Raw genomic sequence first — 17,990 nt, forward strand, 5'->3', positions numbered from 1 at the left:
ATAAATAAATAATCTAATTATTAAGCCACTTCCTGTCAAGTTAACTCCAATTTGTTGGCTTTTGAAGGCAACAAAACGAGGCATTTTTCCTCATTATGCTTCTCTTTTTATACCACTGGTAATCACAGGCGGATTAAAGGGTGCCTGATTGGTTTTTTTGTCAAGGAACTGAGAAGCAGCCAACAGTACAGAAAAACAGAGTTGGGGTTAGAAGAAATTTCATGCTTGTCTCCTTTCCAGCTCCCTAACAGCCCACACTGCTGCCCCATACAGTGCTGCCAGCTGTACAGCAAATGTGTACCCCTCCAACGGCGGCCTACCAGGCCACAGGCTCCATCCTGAGAGCTGTGAGATACCTTGCAATCTTGGCAGGTAGCTACTGCTGTCATAGGCATAATTCTAAAGGTGACCTACGAAACCCCGTCAGCTCACCAAATGCAACAATATGAGCAGCTGAAGTCTGACACCCACTCTCCATATTGGCTTCTATTGTTTTGCTTCCTGTGCTTACAAAGTGGGGAAAAACAGGGGGACATAGTCTGTCCAAGAATCAGAGGCTTCTCCTCTAAGAATAGGGACAATTCAGAATAGGTCTGGTTTGGCTACATTCTGTGCTGGCCGCTAAGCACAGCCCTGAAGAATGTGCTACGGCTTCTGATAAAGCCTGCTGACAAGTGGTCAGCAGCGAGGAACAAAAGGGAAGGCTAACACAATGGCATTAATTCTGCCCGTGGTGAGGAAGTATTAACATGCACGGTGTATCATAGCACCGGCGAAGTGGAGAATTGTGCAGTTTGGCGGATGGAAAGGAACAACTTTCGGACTGCCTGGCATTATCTCGCAGTGACATCCCTTTCTAACACAATAGGAATTTCTGTAGGAAAAAAAATACAGCTTTGACACACTTTGCTTCACGTCTTCATTAAACAAACTCCAGTCTGTATTGTGGATATTTTCAAATGCTACTGTTTGCATTCTCATTATTGCCACTGCTCCAATAATTATGATTTAACACTAAAACATTTTCATTCAATTTCATTAGAATTTTTTGAGTCCAAATTCCACACCTGCACACCCACCCCTCCAAAAAAAAAAAAAAAAAAAAGCTGGGGGAGATTCACAGTTATTTTGCCCAGTCTGTCCTGACTTAACCATTTGTGATTGTAGAAGCCTAGAAAGACCTTCCTAAAAGCTGTGACCAAGAGGAAACAGCTGTTCCTGATTCTAACCCTTGAAATGGAGGAGTGGGCTCCAGCCAGCACAGCTGAGTGAGTAAAATCACATCCCCAGAAGCACAAGGAGAGAGGGAGTCTGGAGCCCCAATAGGTGACATAATTTTAAGCGCAGAGAACAGTGTTGCTCTTGCATGTTTACAGCTGCCTTTGCCATTTCTGAATACATCTTGAATTTTTTGTTAAATTGCGCAGATAATTAAAGCCTCTTCATATTTACAGTCTGCTTCATTGGTACCATGAATTCTGTTTTCAGTTACTGTCTGCAAATTCCCTCTCTGCACAATTTCATACTAAGCAATAACACTTCATTTTACATAAGTTTTATCTGATGTCCCCATACAGAGCTGCCAGCTGTACAGCAAATGTGCCGCTCTCAAACTGAGGCCTACTAGGCCACAGGCTCCATCCTGAGATCTGTGAGGCACCTTGCTGTCATTGGCAAGCGTTCCCTGCTATCACTGCTACCATCGCTCCACACTACACACAACTTAAAATCATCTGATTATTAGAATTTGTGGTCCACACTCCATTTTATCCTTTATTTAATCTATCCCCAGATCACACATTTGTTTAAATGTTTTGGCTGGTTTACAAATCATGCAGCCATCTGCACAGTAGGTGTGACACCATTTTTTAGACAAAAGTTACATTACAAAACAACAAAGATAAAGTCATTTGAAATGCTTTGGTGTTTGTTATTCTGCCTGGTTCGCTTGGACCAACTCAAAGAAATAAATAGAATTATCTGTGTAAATCGATGAACATCTATGAAAAACAACACCCAGCAGAACGCAGAGCTTGCTCCATTACCTACGTTAATATCATGACAGCTGAGGAGAGATGACCTGGCCCACTTCTCATCTCTCCTGTACAGATGGCTATTAAAGAGAAAGTATCCCTTTTGTATGGTCCATGCAGAAACCCTTTATGGGCCTTTCAAATAAGCCAGCATTGCTCACAGGAGAGTAGCTTTCTGTTTGCAGGAAACAGCACAGATTTCATCTATTTTGTAACCCAGCTCCTCACAAAATAAATGCACTGTTTCTCAGATTTAACACCAAATGCTGCTTTTTCCTGAGTATTTCAGTTACATCTCTGCTTTTTGCAGACAAGGTGGCGAAGTTTCATCTAACTTTTGGACCCTTACTTGCTAGCTCTGCCTGCAAATAAGAGAATCCCAGAGTAACCAGGTGATTTTCTGATTCTAGGAAGGTACAATCCATCTTTTTGTTCTTAATTTACAATTTCCATATCATATTACAGAAGAATCAGTGAGGGAGGATAGAAAAAAGAAGTTGCCATCTCCTTCATCTTCTGGTATGTAGGTGTGCATCTTTGGATTCTTTTTCTCTAAACTTCTTACAAGAGGGACTTCACAATGTCAGTTTTCCTGTAAAGCATTGCATAATATTCTGTGACATTCTGTAAACGTCTTCCTTGAGATCAACATAACACAACAAGTAGTGGGTTTTGTATTATTATTATTTTTTTTTTTTACCATTTCTGCATGTAGGAAAGGAAAAATCTTGTTTTTAGTGACCTACAGGATTAGACAAATAAAAGACTGTATGAATGCTACATGATATTGCAACCAAGCAAAAATTTTACTGGGTTCCAGAAAGCTTACAAGGTGTTTTCTCTGTCTTGACATCAGTGATGTTGTCCACACATACAATGCACAAATGTGAGGCAAATAAAATGACTTACTTGTATAGACATATTATGCATGCAGTTAATACGTGCATAATGCAAATACGCGTATCCAGATAACACACAAGCAAATACCTACATATTACATACTTATATTCACATCAGTGAACAAATCAGAAATCATGACTTGCACTAAAATGTGTCTTTGTCTTCTAATGGTTACATGCCACTTGTTACTGTAAAACAATGTTGTGCTTTTTTTTTTTTGTATGTAGATTTCTACATACTCTTCTTTTTAAACTACAACTGCTCTAGCATGGATTTTTTTTTTTTTTTTTTTAATTAGGGCTTGGTGAAGTATTTACTGGTGTAAACTAGAATTCTTGTCAGCTGCAGGGTTGTTTTCCCATTTGTTTCCTAACTTTGGTGCTAGGTGGCTTTTTCTCTTCCCCTTTATTTTCTCTTCCTGTTCATTCTACCATGCTCAACACTACACAACATTCTCTCCTCAGAAACAAGCTCTTTTCCTTACCACAGCTGACTTTGAGAACTTGTTTTATCCTTCACACTGAAAAGGTTGAAAAATAAAAGTCTGCGTACCCAAAAATGACTTACATAAAAATTTTCAAAAGGAGGGTTGCAAGAAGTGCCATCCTTTCCCCCAGCTCCCCAACTTTTCAGACAGGGGCCTGCTCCTGCTCTTGCACTGGGCCTTGCTTTTCCATCAACGAAAGTAGCAGCAACCTACAAAGATTGTGGCTGTTTCCCCCTTTTATCATTCTCTTTGTCAGCCTGATCAGTCCTCAATGGTAAATGTGCTGCTCTGTTGTGCACAGCCAGCGGCTTGCAATTTGCTCACTATGTTTCATGAGACAGTTGTTTGTGGCTGTTTGGAACACATTTACCTCTTTGGGGATTTATGCGCTAGTTGCAATGCCAACCTCCATAGTGATAGAGATTTCTTTCTAACTAAAATAGATAATTAGAAGCTGGTAATTATTGGTCAAGAATTATCAGAGTGAAAAAAATTAAGCTCTTCATAAATAGTTCTTGGCAATGTCATCTCTTTACATTATCTCATGCCTAACAGCACTTTACTCAGAGCACTTAAAAATTTACACTACTGCTGTTGAGCCTCATAATTTTATGTGGAATAACTCCTTTTCTGAGTTAAACACATCAGAACTCCCTCAGTTCTGATCTACTCTGTATGTGCATGTGTACAAAATCCTAGGGATTACGGCAACTGTTCAGTCTATTGACACTGAACTGCATCAGATACGGCAGATGTAAAGGAATCGGTATAAGAAAATATCATGTTTAGATTATCTACTTAAAATAACAGGCAAAATAATAAGATGAGCAGCAGAGTGAAGCAAGCAGAATACAAACAATAGCTGACACTCCTTCTACACTCTCAGGTCAAATGCCAACTGCAAACTATGTGAGCAAAACAAAGGGATGCCAGAAAGCCTCCCTCTTTTCCACAAACACCCAGAAATAGAAATTTCTCAAAGAAAGCTGCTAAAAATGCTATGTACTCTGCTCAGAGAGAAAAGCAAAATCTATAGAGCTGCTGAAGAATTACAGTGTTTGCCAGTACTTCCTAAAACTGCATGAAACATACCTGAATTTACATTTCTTCCTCTCTAATTTAGGAGCTGAGAAATTGTTTTACCAACAGATTTCAGTAAACAAACCAACAAACGTTTTCATTTGGCAATCACCCTCATGATTATCCAAACAAAAATATATACTCATATCTAAGTCCAAAATAATGCTTAAATTGACAGTCTACTTAAAAAAGCCAAACGTTTGCCTCCTTTCAGCCTACAAGCATCTTCTAAGCCTGAATCAGCCTGTAGTTTAAGCAAACACGGGTGCTGCTTGATAAAGCACAGTGTCTAGATAAGTGAGGACATATCTGGCAGTCAGAACTCTTGAACTTCCAGTTACTCCACTTCTTTTGCATCTTTGTCCTCATTCATTCAGTGAAAAAAGCTTATTGACATATCCCATCACAAAGATAACAGGAAGACTGGAAAAAAGATTGTGGAACAGTTTTAAAACAGGAGGCTCTAAAATGTGATTAACATGTAGGACTGAGGAAAGCCATCCCTACAACACCTTTTTAACATATAACTTGTACAATAACAAATGTAAATTGTATTGCTGTCAAAGATATTTAAGGCACCTTATTGGATCATCTGCAGATTTTGTTTTCCATTAGGTGGCATAATCTTTCTCGTTGAACCGATTGAAATGTATAACAAAATCTGCAAAAATGCTGTATGCCCTCCTAACAAAGAAGAGTAAGAGGCTTTTTAAATAGCCTCTAATCCCTCTTCCCCTGCTAAATGTCTAGTTGAGATTATATTTGATTAGACAAAAACACAAACATACACACAACCTAAAAATACCTACCCTCAGTGGAACTATTTCAGCCAACAAAGTAATTCAGGTTGCCTTATTTAAAAGTCTAAGTTTCACACTGGGGTTTAACAAACATATATTTGCCTTAGTGACCTTCCATAATGCATCCTGTCTATGTGGATGTCAGCAACATGAACTCAGTTTACATTCTGGGATCATGTTCAAGGGACACAGTAACTAGATGGGACAGTATCAATTTTTCTATGGTCCCAAATCAGTAAAAAGTTGGTGAGCAGCATTACCTCCACCAGTGGTTCTCATTCCTTTCTGAGCAGAGTTTGGCAGATGACTTTCTGCTTCATTGTTTGTCCCTGCTTCAACCATCTTCCTCTGTCCTCTAATCTCTTTCTTTTTTTTTTTCTTTTTTTTTTAATGTTTTTCCTTCTGGGAGGGCTTGGTCTTTATTCCTTTTTTCCCAAGTTTCTGTTTGTTTGTTTGTTTGTTTTTAATAATTGATATTTATGACTATTTTTTAAACTGGTTTTTTTTCCTGTTAATTAACCGAAATTCTCTCCACTGTTTTTCTCCCTTTTCTTCCCTGCTCCTTTTCTCTTTTCTCTGAATCATATCCAACCCTTCATGTACGAAGATACTAATCTATACCCATCAATAACTGCAACACGATAATGCTAACATTTTACTATGAGAGGAAGTAACCATTCTTGAGACTGTGTGATGGCTGAGAAGGGCTTTATTACCCCTACATTTGATCTAGGGATTATCAGACTTTGTGACTTTTAGGGTCAGCTTTCCTAGATTATCTTCCCTTCCCTTGCATTTGAAGTCTTATTTTTCCTCCTCTCTCTTCCTGAAGCTTTCTCGCTTTCCCTAATCTACAGGAGTGAGCATCCTAATGGAAAAACAGGGCAGCAAGACATATTTTATCAGATACATGTAGAAAAGGAAGGAACCAAGGTGTTTAGGACTGCAGGATTTCTTGTTTGGGAAATATGCTGTTATCAACAAGTCTGTATTCAGTCAAATGTTTCAACTAATTTTTCAATCCACAAATTGAATGCATGTAGATATCTATGGATACATCTATGAGTTATATATTACATATATTCATACCAGTATGTTTGAGCACGTTTTCTGTATTATATAGGAATACTATAAACCTATGTAGACACACATAAACAAAGGCCAATTTTAAACAGCTTGATGTCACCCCTTGAACCTTTCTCTCTAGACAGAACATGGTCTTGAAAAAAGGCTTTGAACAACAATATAAATTAAAGGAGGGGTGAGGGGTAGTGAAATTAGAAAGATAGCTACAGAAAAATCCAATTACTGGTGAGAAAGCTAACAGAACTGAAGATCAGAAATTGTTTTTCCCTGTGCTTCGATTCTAAGGTCACATTCAAAATGCTCAGGAATGCTGATATTCCTTTCACCCCAGCACAAAATCCCCTTGCATTTGCTTAATCGAGGCTACATCATTAGGAGCTGCACGGTTTAGTCTGGCAGTGCAGATAAGAATCTTCCACTGAGCACAGATTACCAGAAGCATGACCAGCAAATCTCCCTGCATGTTTTGCAAGCTCCTTTATTTCACTGCAAGATTTTACATTAAGCACATTTAAATCTGTGTCACTATGGTTTTGTCATGTAGCAATATAATGCATGATTAGATACAACACAGCCAAAAACAATTAAATGTATTTTTTAAAGATTCTCAGTCAACCTCACCCAGCTTTTAGAAATAATACATAGACAGTTAATCATTCATTTTAACAAAATGTCAGTCTTTTCAGAACTGCAGACTGAAGCTAACTGGATTTGTTCTGTTTTACTTAATCTCTCCTTTCTCTCATCCCATTCTGACTTTTTACTAAACACATCCAGAAAATAGAAGGAAAGAAAACTAAAGAAAATCTGAGTATTTTATGGAAAAAAACAGGGGTCCAATTCTGAAAACACAATGCACATGAGAGGCAGGCAGCAGATAGACACACCACTCTTGCATTCCAGCATCACTCCTTACCCAAGGTGTCTGTATTCCCCGTCATGTTTCAGTATCACTGAAAGCTACAATTAAGGACACATCATACATGGGATTCAAAAAACCCAAACAGAAATGGCAAGTTCTGTTGCTGGTAACAAGGGACTTTTAAATTGCACGTTACTGACCCAGACTGAACACTGAAGCAGTTCAGATTATCTCTTCCCCAAAGATACAAAACATCAGGACTGAAGTTCAGTACAACAGGCAAATCACTTTTCTCATTTACAAAACCAGCTTGTCACTTGTGTTTACTCATTGTTTCTGGAAAGCATATGAAATGTTCAGCTCTAAACATATTAAAACTTATTAATAATGTACTCAGAAAAAAGAGCGACTAAGCTGTGGCAGGTAATTTCTTTTACAGTGTAGCCAAGTTAAAAGAATTCATGGAAGAAATATTGAAGTTACCTCACCTGAGAAAGAAATTCAAAAACTAGCATCAAGCCAAGCATTTTTAAGTTATAAAATGAAGGAAAAAAAACAACAATATACTATCTTTTGTTAAATATGTATTTACTGGTTTGCACTCCGTATACTTGGGTCTGCATTTTGCATGCTTTTTTTTATTATGAAAGGAAGAAAAAACAGCATAAAGGAAAAAGGGGCAAAAACAATCAACTGTATCCATCACTGTCTTGAAATGTGAAATTTGGAAAACATTAAAAGCAAAGTAAGACCACCCTGTCAATGTTATCTTATTAGCAGGCAAATGATGTGCTTGATAAATTTAATTGGCTGATAGAACTCTTAGTGCTATTGCTGAGTGGTTACCAAATTGAAAACATTATGGGTAATCCTAGGGGAATAAGCAAATAATAAGAAAATATGAATATCAAAGAAAAAGCAGCTTTTGTTTTATTCTAATTTACAACTGTAGCAGCCTTGTAAACATCAGGCTAGGCTTGGGTTAGGAATCCTAAAAGATTTTTAAAATATGCTCGTACCTTAAAGTGCAAATTCCTGAATAGTACAATTCCTTATTTTTTCATATAAATGATAGTATTTAATAGTAATGCAGATACACTCAGGATTTTTTTCCAGACTGTTCAAACACAACAAACAATACTATTTTATGGCCATTTGAATTATTTATATTTCCTAACGACAAAAACTCACCAGTTTTGATTTTGATACCAAGGTGCTTGAGAAGCACACAGTAGTGTCATTACCATAATAACTTCTGAAATTAAAACCTGTCTAAAACTCTATGGAAAGCTAACATCCAGTTCATTAACCATTCCTGTTAGTTTGTTTTCAATAATGCAAAAATGATTAGAAGTTTAATTTGCTAATCACCTGTGTTTTGACTGGCAGTGGATATATAATTCTCTGCAGAAGTCTAAACTAGCCCTTGCAGAAAATAAAACATGCTAATGCTTTATCAAGTCTAATAATATGAACAAAAAAATCAATCATACCTAGGTTAATCATTGATGGATGTACAATTAATTTCTCCTTAACTCTGTTTAATTTTAGAGGCAGTGATGATCATGAGTAAGAGAAATAGCTATCTGTCTTTGAGAAGTTTTAGCGCTTCACTTACCAATCATGTGGTTTGCAACATGAACTTGGATATCCCATTCATTGTAGAAAACCATCTGACATTTGATGCACTGGTAGGTCTTCTTCTAAAGAAATAAGGGTAGATAAAATTTACTAAAACATACAATTGGAACCATTTCATTATAACTCAAAATGCTGAGTTCAAAGTGGTCATTTAAAGCTCTCCAGCAGTGTTTTTATTAAGACTTAATTATTAATATTAAACCAATAACACTGCAGTTCTGTATCACCTTTTATGTGTTTCTTGAAACTCCATAGAGGTTGGGTGGTTTTGGGTTTTTTTTGTATTTATTTTTTTCATCTTTCTAACTCCATGAAGAGAGCAATACTGCTAAAACACCACTGTCATATTCACAGGAGGCAAGATGTGATGAGAATACGTGGGATGTGATCCAGACAACACTGAAATCAGTATGAACCCTTCATTTTATATCAATGGAGTAGGCCCACTACAGAACTGGGGTGAAGCTAGGAAGAAAACAGATCAGAAACCTGTCTCCCCCTCAGTCTCAGCTAGGTTGCAGAATCTCCTCTGCATGTACATTTCAAATGGTCCATCAGGTTGCCATCCTTCAAAGAAAGTAAAGTTCTCATTAGTGTGGACAAATGGCTACTGCTTTCAGGCAGTAGTTTCTATTATCTATTGGCAAACCTGTACTAAAACTAGGAAGGCTGGATGGAAGCCATCCAGAGAGCAACCCTTCTGGCCGTATTAGATTGGGCCTGACTTAAAAATCATGATGTATATAAATCAAATTTTGTTATAAACAGTGAAATGTACTTTGCTCTCTTTGGTACACAGGAGAAGTCTTTCCCTTGTACCTTAGTATCTTTCAAAATAGATCTGTTGTAACACTTTTCTGCAAGGTATAATACTTATGCAAGATGATATGGATTAGGCAATAACATCCTAGATTTTATTTCCTCTTATTACTTTTCTGACCAGAAGTTGACCAGAAATTTTATACCACTTAGCATGTCTTTAGAAGTGAAAACCCTGAGTATACTGAAAAATAAAATTTTGCTTTTTCATCCTAGAGACTTTAAATCTGCAATTCCAGGCACCTAACGAGACAAGTCAGATGCATAAAATTATTCAACTGCATAATTGTAATATCAGGGACTACATTTCTACAGTAAGTCCTGGAGAGCTTAACTGTCATTTTGAAGATGCAGTGAAGGTAAGCCCTGAAGTGCCACATCAAGCTAGTTATTCAGGAGACATGCATCTTTCTGTACAGCCACAGACATCTTGGCTACATTAGCAAAAAGGCAGGGTAAAAAAATAAAAAAAGAAAGAAGAAAGGAAAAAGCATATAATTTTTTAAGAACATGAAGTTACAAAAACCTGGCACAGATGTACTAAGTTACAGGTTTCATATATATGTTCACTGGGGAAGAAGTATGGTTCATTGGATAACAAGCATCAAAAATGGAGTCTATTTTGTATACATTTAACTTCTAAGAGTGTTATACAGCTGGTATCATCTATTACATTTTTTTAAAAATCTTGCTTTTTTTCCTGCCCCAGATTCTAAGCATTATTAAAGAATTGCTGGATTTCTTATCAGCAATTGTCTTATCTAAAATGAGATGTTATGTCTCAGAGCAAGTGCTCGTTCATTAAGCATCTTTCCACTAGAAGCCCTTAGAAAGGAACAGACTTTTTCAATGTGTATCATCTTTTTCTTACCAAGTTAACTGTAAAACTAGCGACTAATCCAAGTCAGCCCTGAAATTAAATGTTCCTGTGGGCTTCTCTTTACAAATCTCCTATTGCTTTCATACAGAGAGGGTATTATAATTTTCTTCATGACAGTAACAAAATACATCATGCCTCTTCTCAGTGGAAACACTCATAAGCCTTTTCTGCTCTTCCTCATCTAAACCAGCTTAAGTTTCCTGAAATGTAACCAAGTTAAATCCTTACCTCAACAAAAAATGAATGGGCACCCACAAAACTAACCTGCTTTGACTTAGTTTTGACTCAGTTTGACTAGTTTTACAGTTACAATTTGTAAAACCTGCTGTTAAAAACAAATACAAGACTTTTCTCCTTTTCAGGTGTGACCACAATGGTAACACAAGTAGAAATTCAGATGCAGTCCAAGGTCTTCCTATTATACACTGGTAAATTTAACCTTACTGCACTACATCTAGATCTATCAAAGACCTCTAAATAATGACAATCATGATCAAAGATTTATTATGCTAAGCTCTTTACAAGGTGCTTTTTGATGCTGACATATAGAACAACAATATTGCATAAATAACAATCACTCTCCCTTTTTTAAAAACACCGTTTCCCTTTAGAACTAGTTAGAAAATATTTCTTACTCCCTGATGACTGGCACTATATATTGTTTATTAGCATACCCCTAGCATTATTCCTGATATGTGACTTTGTTCAAAAACAAAGAAACATAAACTTAATGGCTGGTCTTTTCTCTTGTTAGCACAGTAATGCAGAGTGCATGTCAAGATTTGTTGGAAAATTATGACTGATGTACATAATGGCAAAACATACAAAGGCTGGATTTTTTGAAGTCTCGTGCAAAAAAAATAAACTCATTTAACAACAAGCAAAAACAATAATTTACTAGCACTTGCTAGCCTCTTGAAATGTTCTGACACATTTGGAGAATCACACAGAGGTTTTCTTTTTATCATGACGGAAAGAATGCTTTTTGTGACTGCTGCTTGATCAAAACCAAGTTCTTCTTTGTTTCTGAACATATTCTAAAATGTTGACATCGACATTTATTAGCTCGACACATTCACCTCAAAGTGTCTAAACTTGTTCCTGGTTAAGTTTTGATTTTAAAAGCAAATTCAATAAATTCCATTTACTCTTAGATTTTCAAAGTGATCAAACCCAGACATTTTCACACCACGTTGAACAAACCCCACATACTTATTTCAATACGTTTCACATTCTAAAGCAGCTCTTTTTTACTGCAAGTTACATCTTAGTCTCACAGGCTTTGTCAGACCGGCAGCACTCGTGACTGCTTACACAGGCTCCTGGATCCTGCCGTGCCCCGTGGCCGGTCCCAGCTCCCTACCAGAGTCAGATCCAGGGAGACTGAGCTCTCCTCACTCTTTTTTCCCACAAAGGGGAAACCGGGGGGTATAAGATGGAAAGAAGCCTTGGAGAATGGCAGCTCCATCTCCCCTGCCAGGCAAGAAGCCTTGCTGTGCCAGTGTAGCATCGCATAGAAATAAAATTGGGTCATGACTGAAAGAGCCACCTGACTCTCTCAATTGTCTGCAACTCTTTGCAAGGCAGGACGCAATGAAGGCTGTGACAGCCGTCCTTGCCTGGCCTTGCTGCAGCTGTTTGCAGCACCAGAGCCCCAGCAGAGCTCCCTGTCCCTCTGCCCAAGTCACTGAGGGAAGGCCCAGCAGGAATAGCAGGCACCCAGGCCTTGCTGCTCCAGCTCACTGTTCCAGGGCATTTCAGCTCCACATGAAGATGAAGGGTGGACAGCTCAGGGCACTTGCATCCTAACCTGTCATGGCTGCATTTGCTAGAGGACACCCGTCAGCCTTCTGCCAGAGACAAACATGCCAGCGCTCTCATTCCCCTCTCCAAGCACAAATACAAACCGACACACATTAACTGTTAGACTAATGTCACACCAGCAATGGCGGGCCACAGAAGAACCTGGACAGCACATTTCCATATGTATACACTGGGCAGCACCAATAAGGAATCAGGAGCAGCTGTAGTGTGCTACACTGTGCCTTGCTGCAAAATTTCCAAAGACATGTTCCAGAGAAGAACGATGCACACATTATCACATGAAATTCTGAAAATGTCTGAATGTTTTCTTTTTATTTCTTACATCACCACAGCCTCACCTTTCCATAAAATAAACACAACTCCTCAATAAACAACCTCACAATCATTCACAAACCCCCTCCTGTCAAGAAACCAACTGACAATTCATTTCCTACATGCTGAGCGCAAATCTGAGGCCCAAGTCACAGCTGGGGCCGTTCAAAACTGTCCTAGAAGAACAACCGCTTGGACTAGATGACTCACACAAGCACTGGGCAGCCACACTGCCTCTTGCAATCTTGGTCTTTTTCATTACTGATTTCAGAGCTGATTTAAAGCCTTCCAGCATGCAAAGCTTCTCTGTGACTACCTTTAATGAGCTTCAGATAGGGCCTTCAATCCATGCAGAGCATATGCATGTGTCTCTCTAACCTTTTGAATAATTAATGTCACCTAGACCTTTAATTATTGTCCTGATCTGCACTTGTCATTTGCAGTTTTCAGAATTTCCTTACTATAAAGGTTCTGAAAGTGTCCATGTCATGTTAAAATGGGCTTCGCTGCCTTTATAAGTGGCCCAGGATTATGGTCTTTCAATTGGTACTTGAATTTAATCCACAATTCTATTTGCTTTTAAAAATAAAAACTCTGCTTTTTAAAAGCCAGACAACTAATGAACACTCTATGAACTCCTCTATTAGAGGATTCATAGTTCTACTCAGAAGGTCCTTCTATGTAGCCTTATGTGTCCTGTGACTCTCAGATACCCATACATTCTTTTTTTTTTTTTTCCTATTTCCTAATATCATTACATTACTTGAGAATGAACTGCACATGCTATATATTTGCTCATGTTCCACCTCGTCAGTGTCATTCAGAATTCTATCATGTGCCTGTTTTGTTCTGACATTTCCCCAGTTTTGTACTATCACTGAATTTCATCACTTCACTACTTATTCTTTCTTCTAGACTACTGATACACTGCATAAATTCAGAAAAATTCATGCAAGTAGTGACTCTCAAGGTTTTCTATTATTCACATCCCTCCAACCTTAACTGTTTCACAAGACTTCAGTGCTATCCATATCCAGGTTAGTGTTGCTTTTCTCTTTTAAGTCAAACAAAGTAGCTCTTCCTATGCCACGTGTATCAACCGAATAAATTAGACTTCCATGCAATACTCTATCAAAAGCTTTGCTAAGATTCTGGTAAATGTTTACATTCTTTAGCAAAAAAAATTTAGACATGATCCTCCCTTTCTGAATCATTACTTCCTACCCTCTGATAAATCCAAAATTTCTGAGTGTTCTTCTGTCACTACTTTCTCTCCTCACTGTCTAAATCAAATGCACAAACCCATAATTTCATGCGTAATCCTTTTGCTTACAGACTTACAGGCATCCCAAGATTATTCTGTACTATACATACACTCTCCTACATGCAATAGTTTCTAGCATTGAAAATGACTTCGATGTTCATCATCATAGGTGTAACCTCCCATTTACAACCAGATACATTGCTCACCCCCGTGATGTTGGAAAGGGGAATTTTCAAGGCTTTTTCCACTTTGTCTTAGCACTGAATGATGGAGTGGATCAACAACACAGCCAAATTAACTTGCAACTGCTAAAAAAGAGTAACCCTACACCTCCCACATCTTCTGATTTCCCCTTCCCAGACTAATCATTCTCTCCCACATTCCCTCACATTAAATCCAGATTGGAATGAATTCCACCTGTTAAACTAACAGAAAGGTAATCTGACAAGAGAAAGCAAATAGCTTCCGTGTTTGTGCTCCCAACAGATCATTTGCAAAAGCAAGTTAAAGCTTGCACGCTAACTACGGCAACTTGCTGGTGCTAACTCCTAATGCTGCCAGCTGATTTTTTACATTATTATTTCATTAAACGTTAGCAGCGTGCTCGGCCCTGCGTGAGGCACAAGAGCAACCATGGTCCCAGCCTATTTGTCCATTTAGCCATTTTTCATCATAACTCAGATTATTTTTGACAGTACCTTAATTGAGGATTTCTTTTCTATCTTCCTGGATGCTTATTTTGTCAACCTTAAGCTCTAAAAGAACTAAGCATATGTTAGACAGTTTCACTGCATAGTTAGCTATTTATCTTGCTTATGGGCCACTGTCAGCTTGCATTTTTTCTGAACTAATTGCTAACTCTTCTCAATTGCTAATAGAACACCCTTTAAGTAGTATTTCCTGATTGTCATTAAAAATATGTTTATAAAGATTTTATGAAAATTTTTCTGTTCTGCTTTTGTTTATCGGGGTCTTAAGTATAGTGTGATCTGAGTACACATGTTTAGAAAGAAAAGACAGTCAATTCTATAGGAAGAAAAACAGTAAATGGAGAAAAAAACATTTTGAAATTCCTTTCACAGTGGTTACTCATTGCTTTAATACACAAAGTTCTATCAGTTCTTCCTTCTTTACTTGAAGCCTTACAGTTGCTGTCCTGTCTTCCAACTTTGCATTCCGGATGCTGTATTTAATCATAGCTGTCTTCAGTGCCTCTTAGTTACAAATCTTTTCTTTCCCTAGCTGATGAAGTGCATTAGCTTGCAATATCTCACACCCCTATACAGAAAACACATCTTGCAACCTTTTAAAACTGCATTTCTTCCCTTCAAGCTCTCTAATCCTTTAGCTCTCTACATGCCTTTGAAAATCAGGTACCTGACAGAAAAGGAACTATAAAACTGGCACCGTGTGTCTTGTATTTATTTTCTCTTGATTACTTCCTATTATATTTACATAGTTTGTTACTACACATAGCTGTAAGTACCATGGATTTGATTTGGGATCTGGAAAACAAATATGCTTTTTTTCTGATTTTCTATCCTAGGGCCTGATCCAGGGTGAGACTGGGCCTCAAAACATGGCAAGTGCACATGCTGAGCAGTTCTCAGGAATCTGGAGCTTGCAGTGTGACTGAACTTCTTGTCACAGAATCACAGAACCGCAGGGGTTGGAAGAGACCTCAAGAAATCCAGTCCAATCCCTCTGCTAAAGTAAGTACCCTAGAATAGGCCCCACAGGTCAGCATTCCTCCCCCTTTCTGTCTCCTTACACTGCGCTTAAAATCAGAGAGAAGAGACAAGAGAGAGAACTGCAAACCCATCAAGAGGCATCCTCACATTCCGCATCTCAATCTCAGAGCAGCTACATGGCTATGGATGTTAAGGGGATACTACAACCGAGACTGCACTGATAATTTTGCAGATGATGTGGCATCAAAGCACAAGCAGCAGAGCATGACTTGGCAGGTCTGAGATGCAAAAAGCTGATATTCTGAGTAGGCTGATGAATTGCTGGTGAGCTTTTTAAAGTCTAGTTCTTTTTTCCCTTTGTTTAAAAAAAAAAGGCATACTGAGACAGACTGCCATTCAATAAAGCCACTACTTTCTTCACCAACAATCAGCAACAGATGTAGACCAATAAAATTAATAGTTTGCAAGTACGCACAAGAGAATACTCTTTTGTCTCTTTTCACCATCACAAATTTTGTAAAAGCTCTCTGGATTTTAACAGAAAGGCAAAACTGGGGGCCTTTTATACACCTCATTTTGTTTATTTAATTTGAACATTAAAATCACTTTTCTCCCACTCTATGGAAAATTAATGACAATTAATTTCAGTCTCTAGAGTGAGACTTGGGACATTTTTCTTTTCCTTACTTGTCCACTTTCAATTCAACCTTTATTCCTGAAGAATTCTGGACTATTACTTAAGAGGATAATTCCGTCCTACTGAACAGTTGTGCTCAAAAATATGCAGCATTAATATTAATGTACAAACAGAAATATATTACTCATACATAATATATAAGAAATTAATTTTCATTGAAATATCAGGAGAAGGATTAAACTCCTTAGATCCTTCTCCTGCAATTAGCTCTGCACTTGAGCAAGTCAATGGGACTTCACAAGTGAAGGCTTCACTTGTGAAGCCAATAGGACTTCACAAGACTGGAACTATATAAAAGCTTGCCTATACTATAAAATATTCCACTAACTGAATTCCACAGTCATACTGCTGTGATTATAGCACCACTCTGTATGGATACTGTCAGGCCACATCAATGTTAACAAATATACCAGTAGCGTCTGAGCGGGCATACAGCTGCTGACATTGCAGTGATGCCTGACTGCACGCCCACTTGGCAAACCTCAGCAGCAGCAGCAGAGCTGCCCAAGGAAGTGGTGTACCAGCAAAACAAGCATGCCACTGAGTCAGTCTTCATTGCTGCCCACAACGGTTTGTGTCTGGCAGTTTTTCCTGTGAAGACATACTTGCTTTCCTCTAAGAGAACTACAGGAACCTCCCACAGTTCCCTCTGTCCTATTTTATAACCTTTTACTTTCATACTACTTCTCAAAATTCCAGTAGTTCCTATTAGGTACATCTTGTAATAAGTTCATGGGCTTCAATCTACCATATTCTAACAGAAAAAGAGGTCAAGGGGTTTACTTCAGAAACAGAATACCATATGTCTAGGCTTGTCTAGACCATTATATGGACTACGAAATTGTGAAGCAGGGATTAGAAGAAAACAGAAGAAGTAAGGTTAAGAGAAAGCATTCACAAAAATCATCAGGTGTTGCAGACATTCCCTTATTAGGCCTGCAAAAGAAGGCCCAAGCAGCAGAAAGGATCAACTGTGAGTTTGTCAGGGAAAGCTGCAGGATTGGCATGTGCAGACAGCCACATTCCTAGTTTCGCACCAAACGTACTTCAGCCATCAGAACAGAAACCAAGAGGACTGTTGTGGCAGTGGAAATGAAAGTGGAAAAAGGAAATTTGGAAGCTTGGAATCTCAGATCATTCTCTATTGGTGAACCATTCTATTTCCTCTTAGAAAAAGCAGAAGGAAGAGGAGGCCTTCCAGACACAAGAAGCCATTAGGTGTGCCTTTTCGCATACTGCTGAATCTGGATAACAGGCAAGAGAGGATCCTATGCAGGATACCAAAATTGTGGAAGCATGACCAAAGGGGACAGTCTCTTTCCCTCTTACCTTCCACCTTGCTTTTGAGTATACAAGCAGCAAGCAACTTTCAATGATGGCATTTCTAAGAGGCTATATTTTTAAGGGGCTTTTCAAAGGCAGTTCACGGGCGTTATGAATGATCAATGAACACATGTGAGGCCTTCACTTTGATGAACTTCGGTCTCCAATAGAAACTGCAAACTGTGTGTTTTTTTTCTTTGATTTGCACATTGTTACTAGTAGGACTGTACTGAGATGCCCCACCTTTTCATTCCCTGACTTATGACGTCTATATTAGCAATAAAGGTTTAA

At 38.2% G+C, this 17,990-nt stretch overlaps 1 protein-coding gene across 13 annotated transcripts in view; it reads right to left on the reverse strand.

The window, feature by feature from the left end:
- The window catches only part of ZNF521 (zinc finger protein 521), a 234,291-nt gene that overhangs the window by 110,506 nt on the left and 105,795 nt on the right, over positions 1 to 17,990 (reverse strand). For all 13 annotated transcript variants that reach the window (XM_085220908.1, XM_085220907.1, XM_085220906.1 and 10 more), the window contains one exon: positions 8,867 to 8,951. In XM_085220908.1, coding sequence (XP_085077034.1) covers positions 8,867 to 8,951 — 85 coding nt within the window. The remainder of the gene's footprint in view (positions 1 to 8,866; positions 8,952 to 17,990) is intronic.

This window comes from Meleagris gallopavo, chromosome 3 (genome assembly GCF_905368555.1).
Source record: "Meleagris gallopavo chromosome 3, MGAL_WU_HG_1.1, whole genome shotgun sequence".
NCBI lineage: Eukaryota > Metazoa > Chordata > Aves > Galliformes > Phasianidae > Meleagris > Meleagris gallopavo.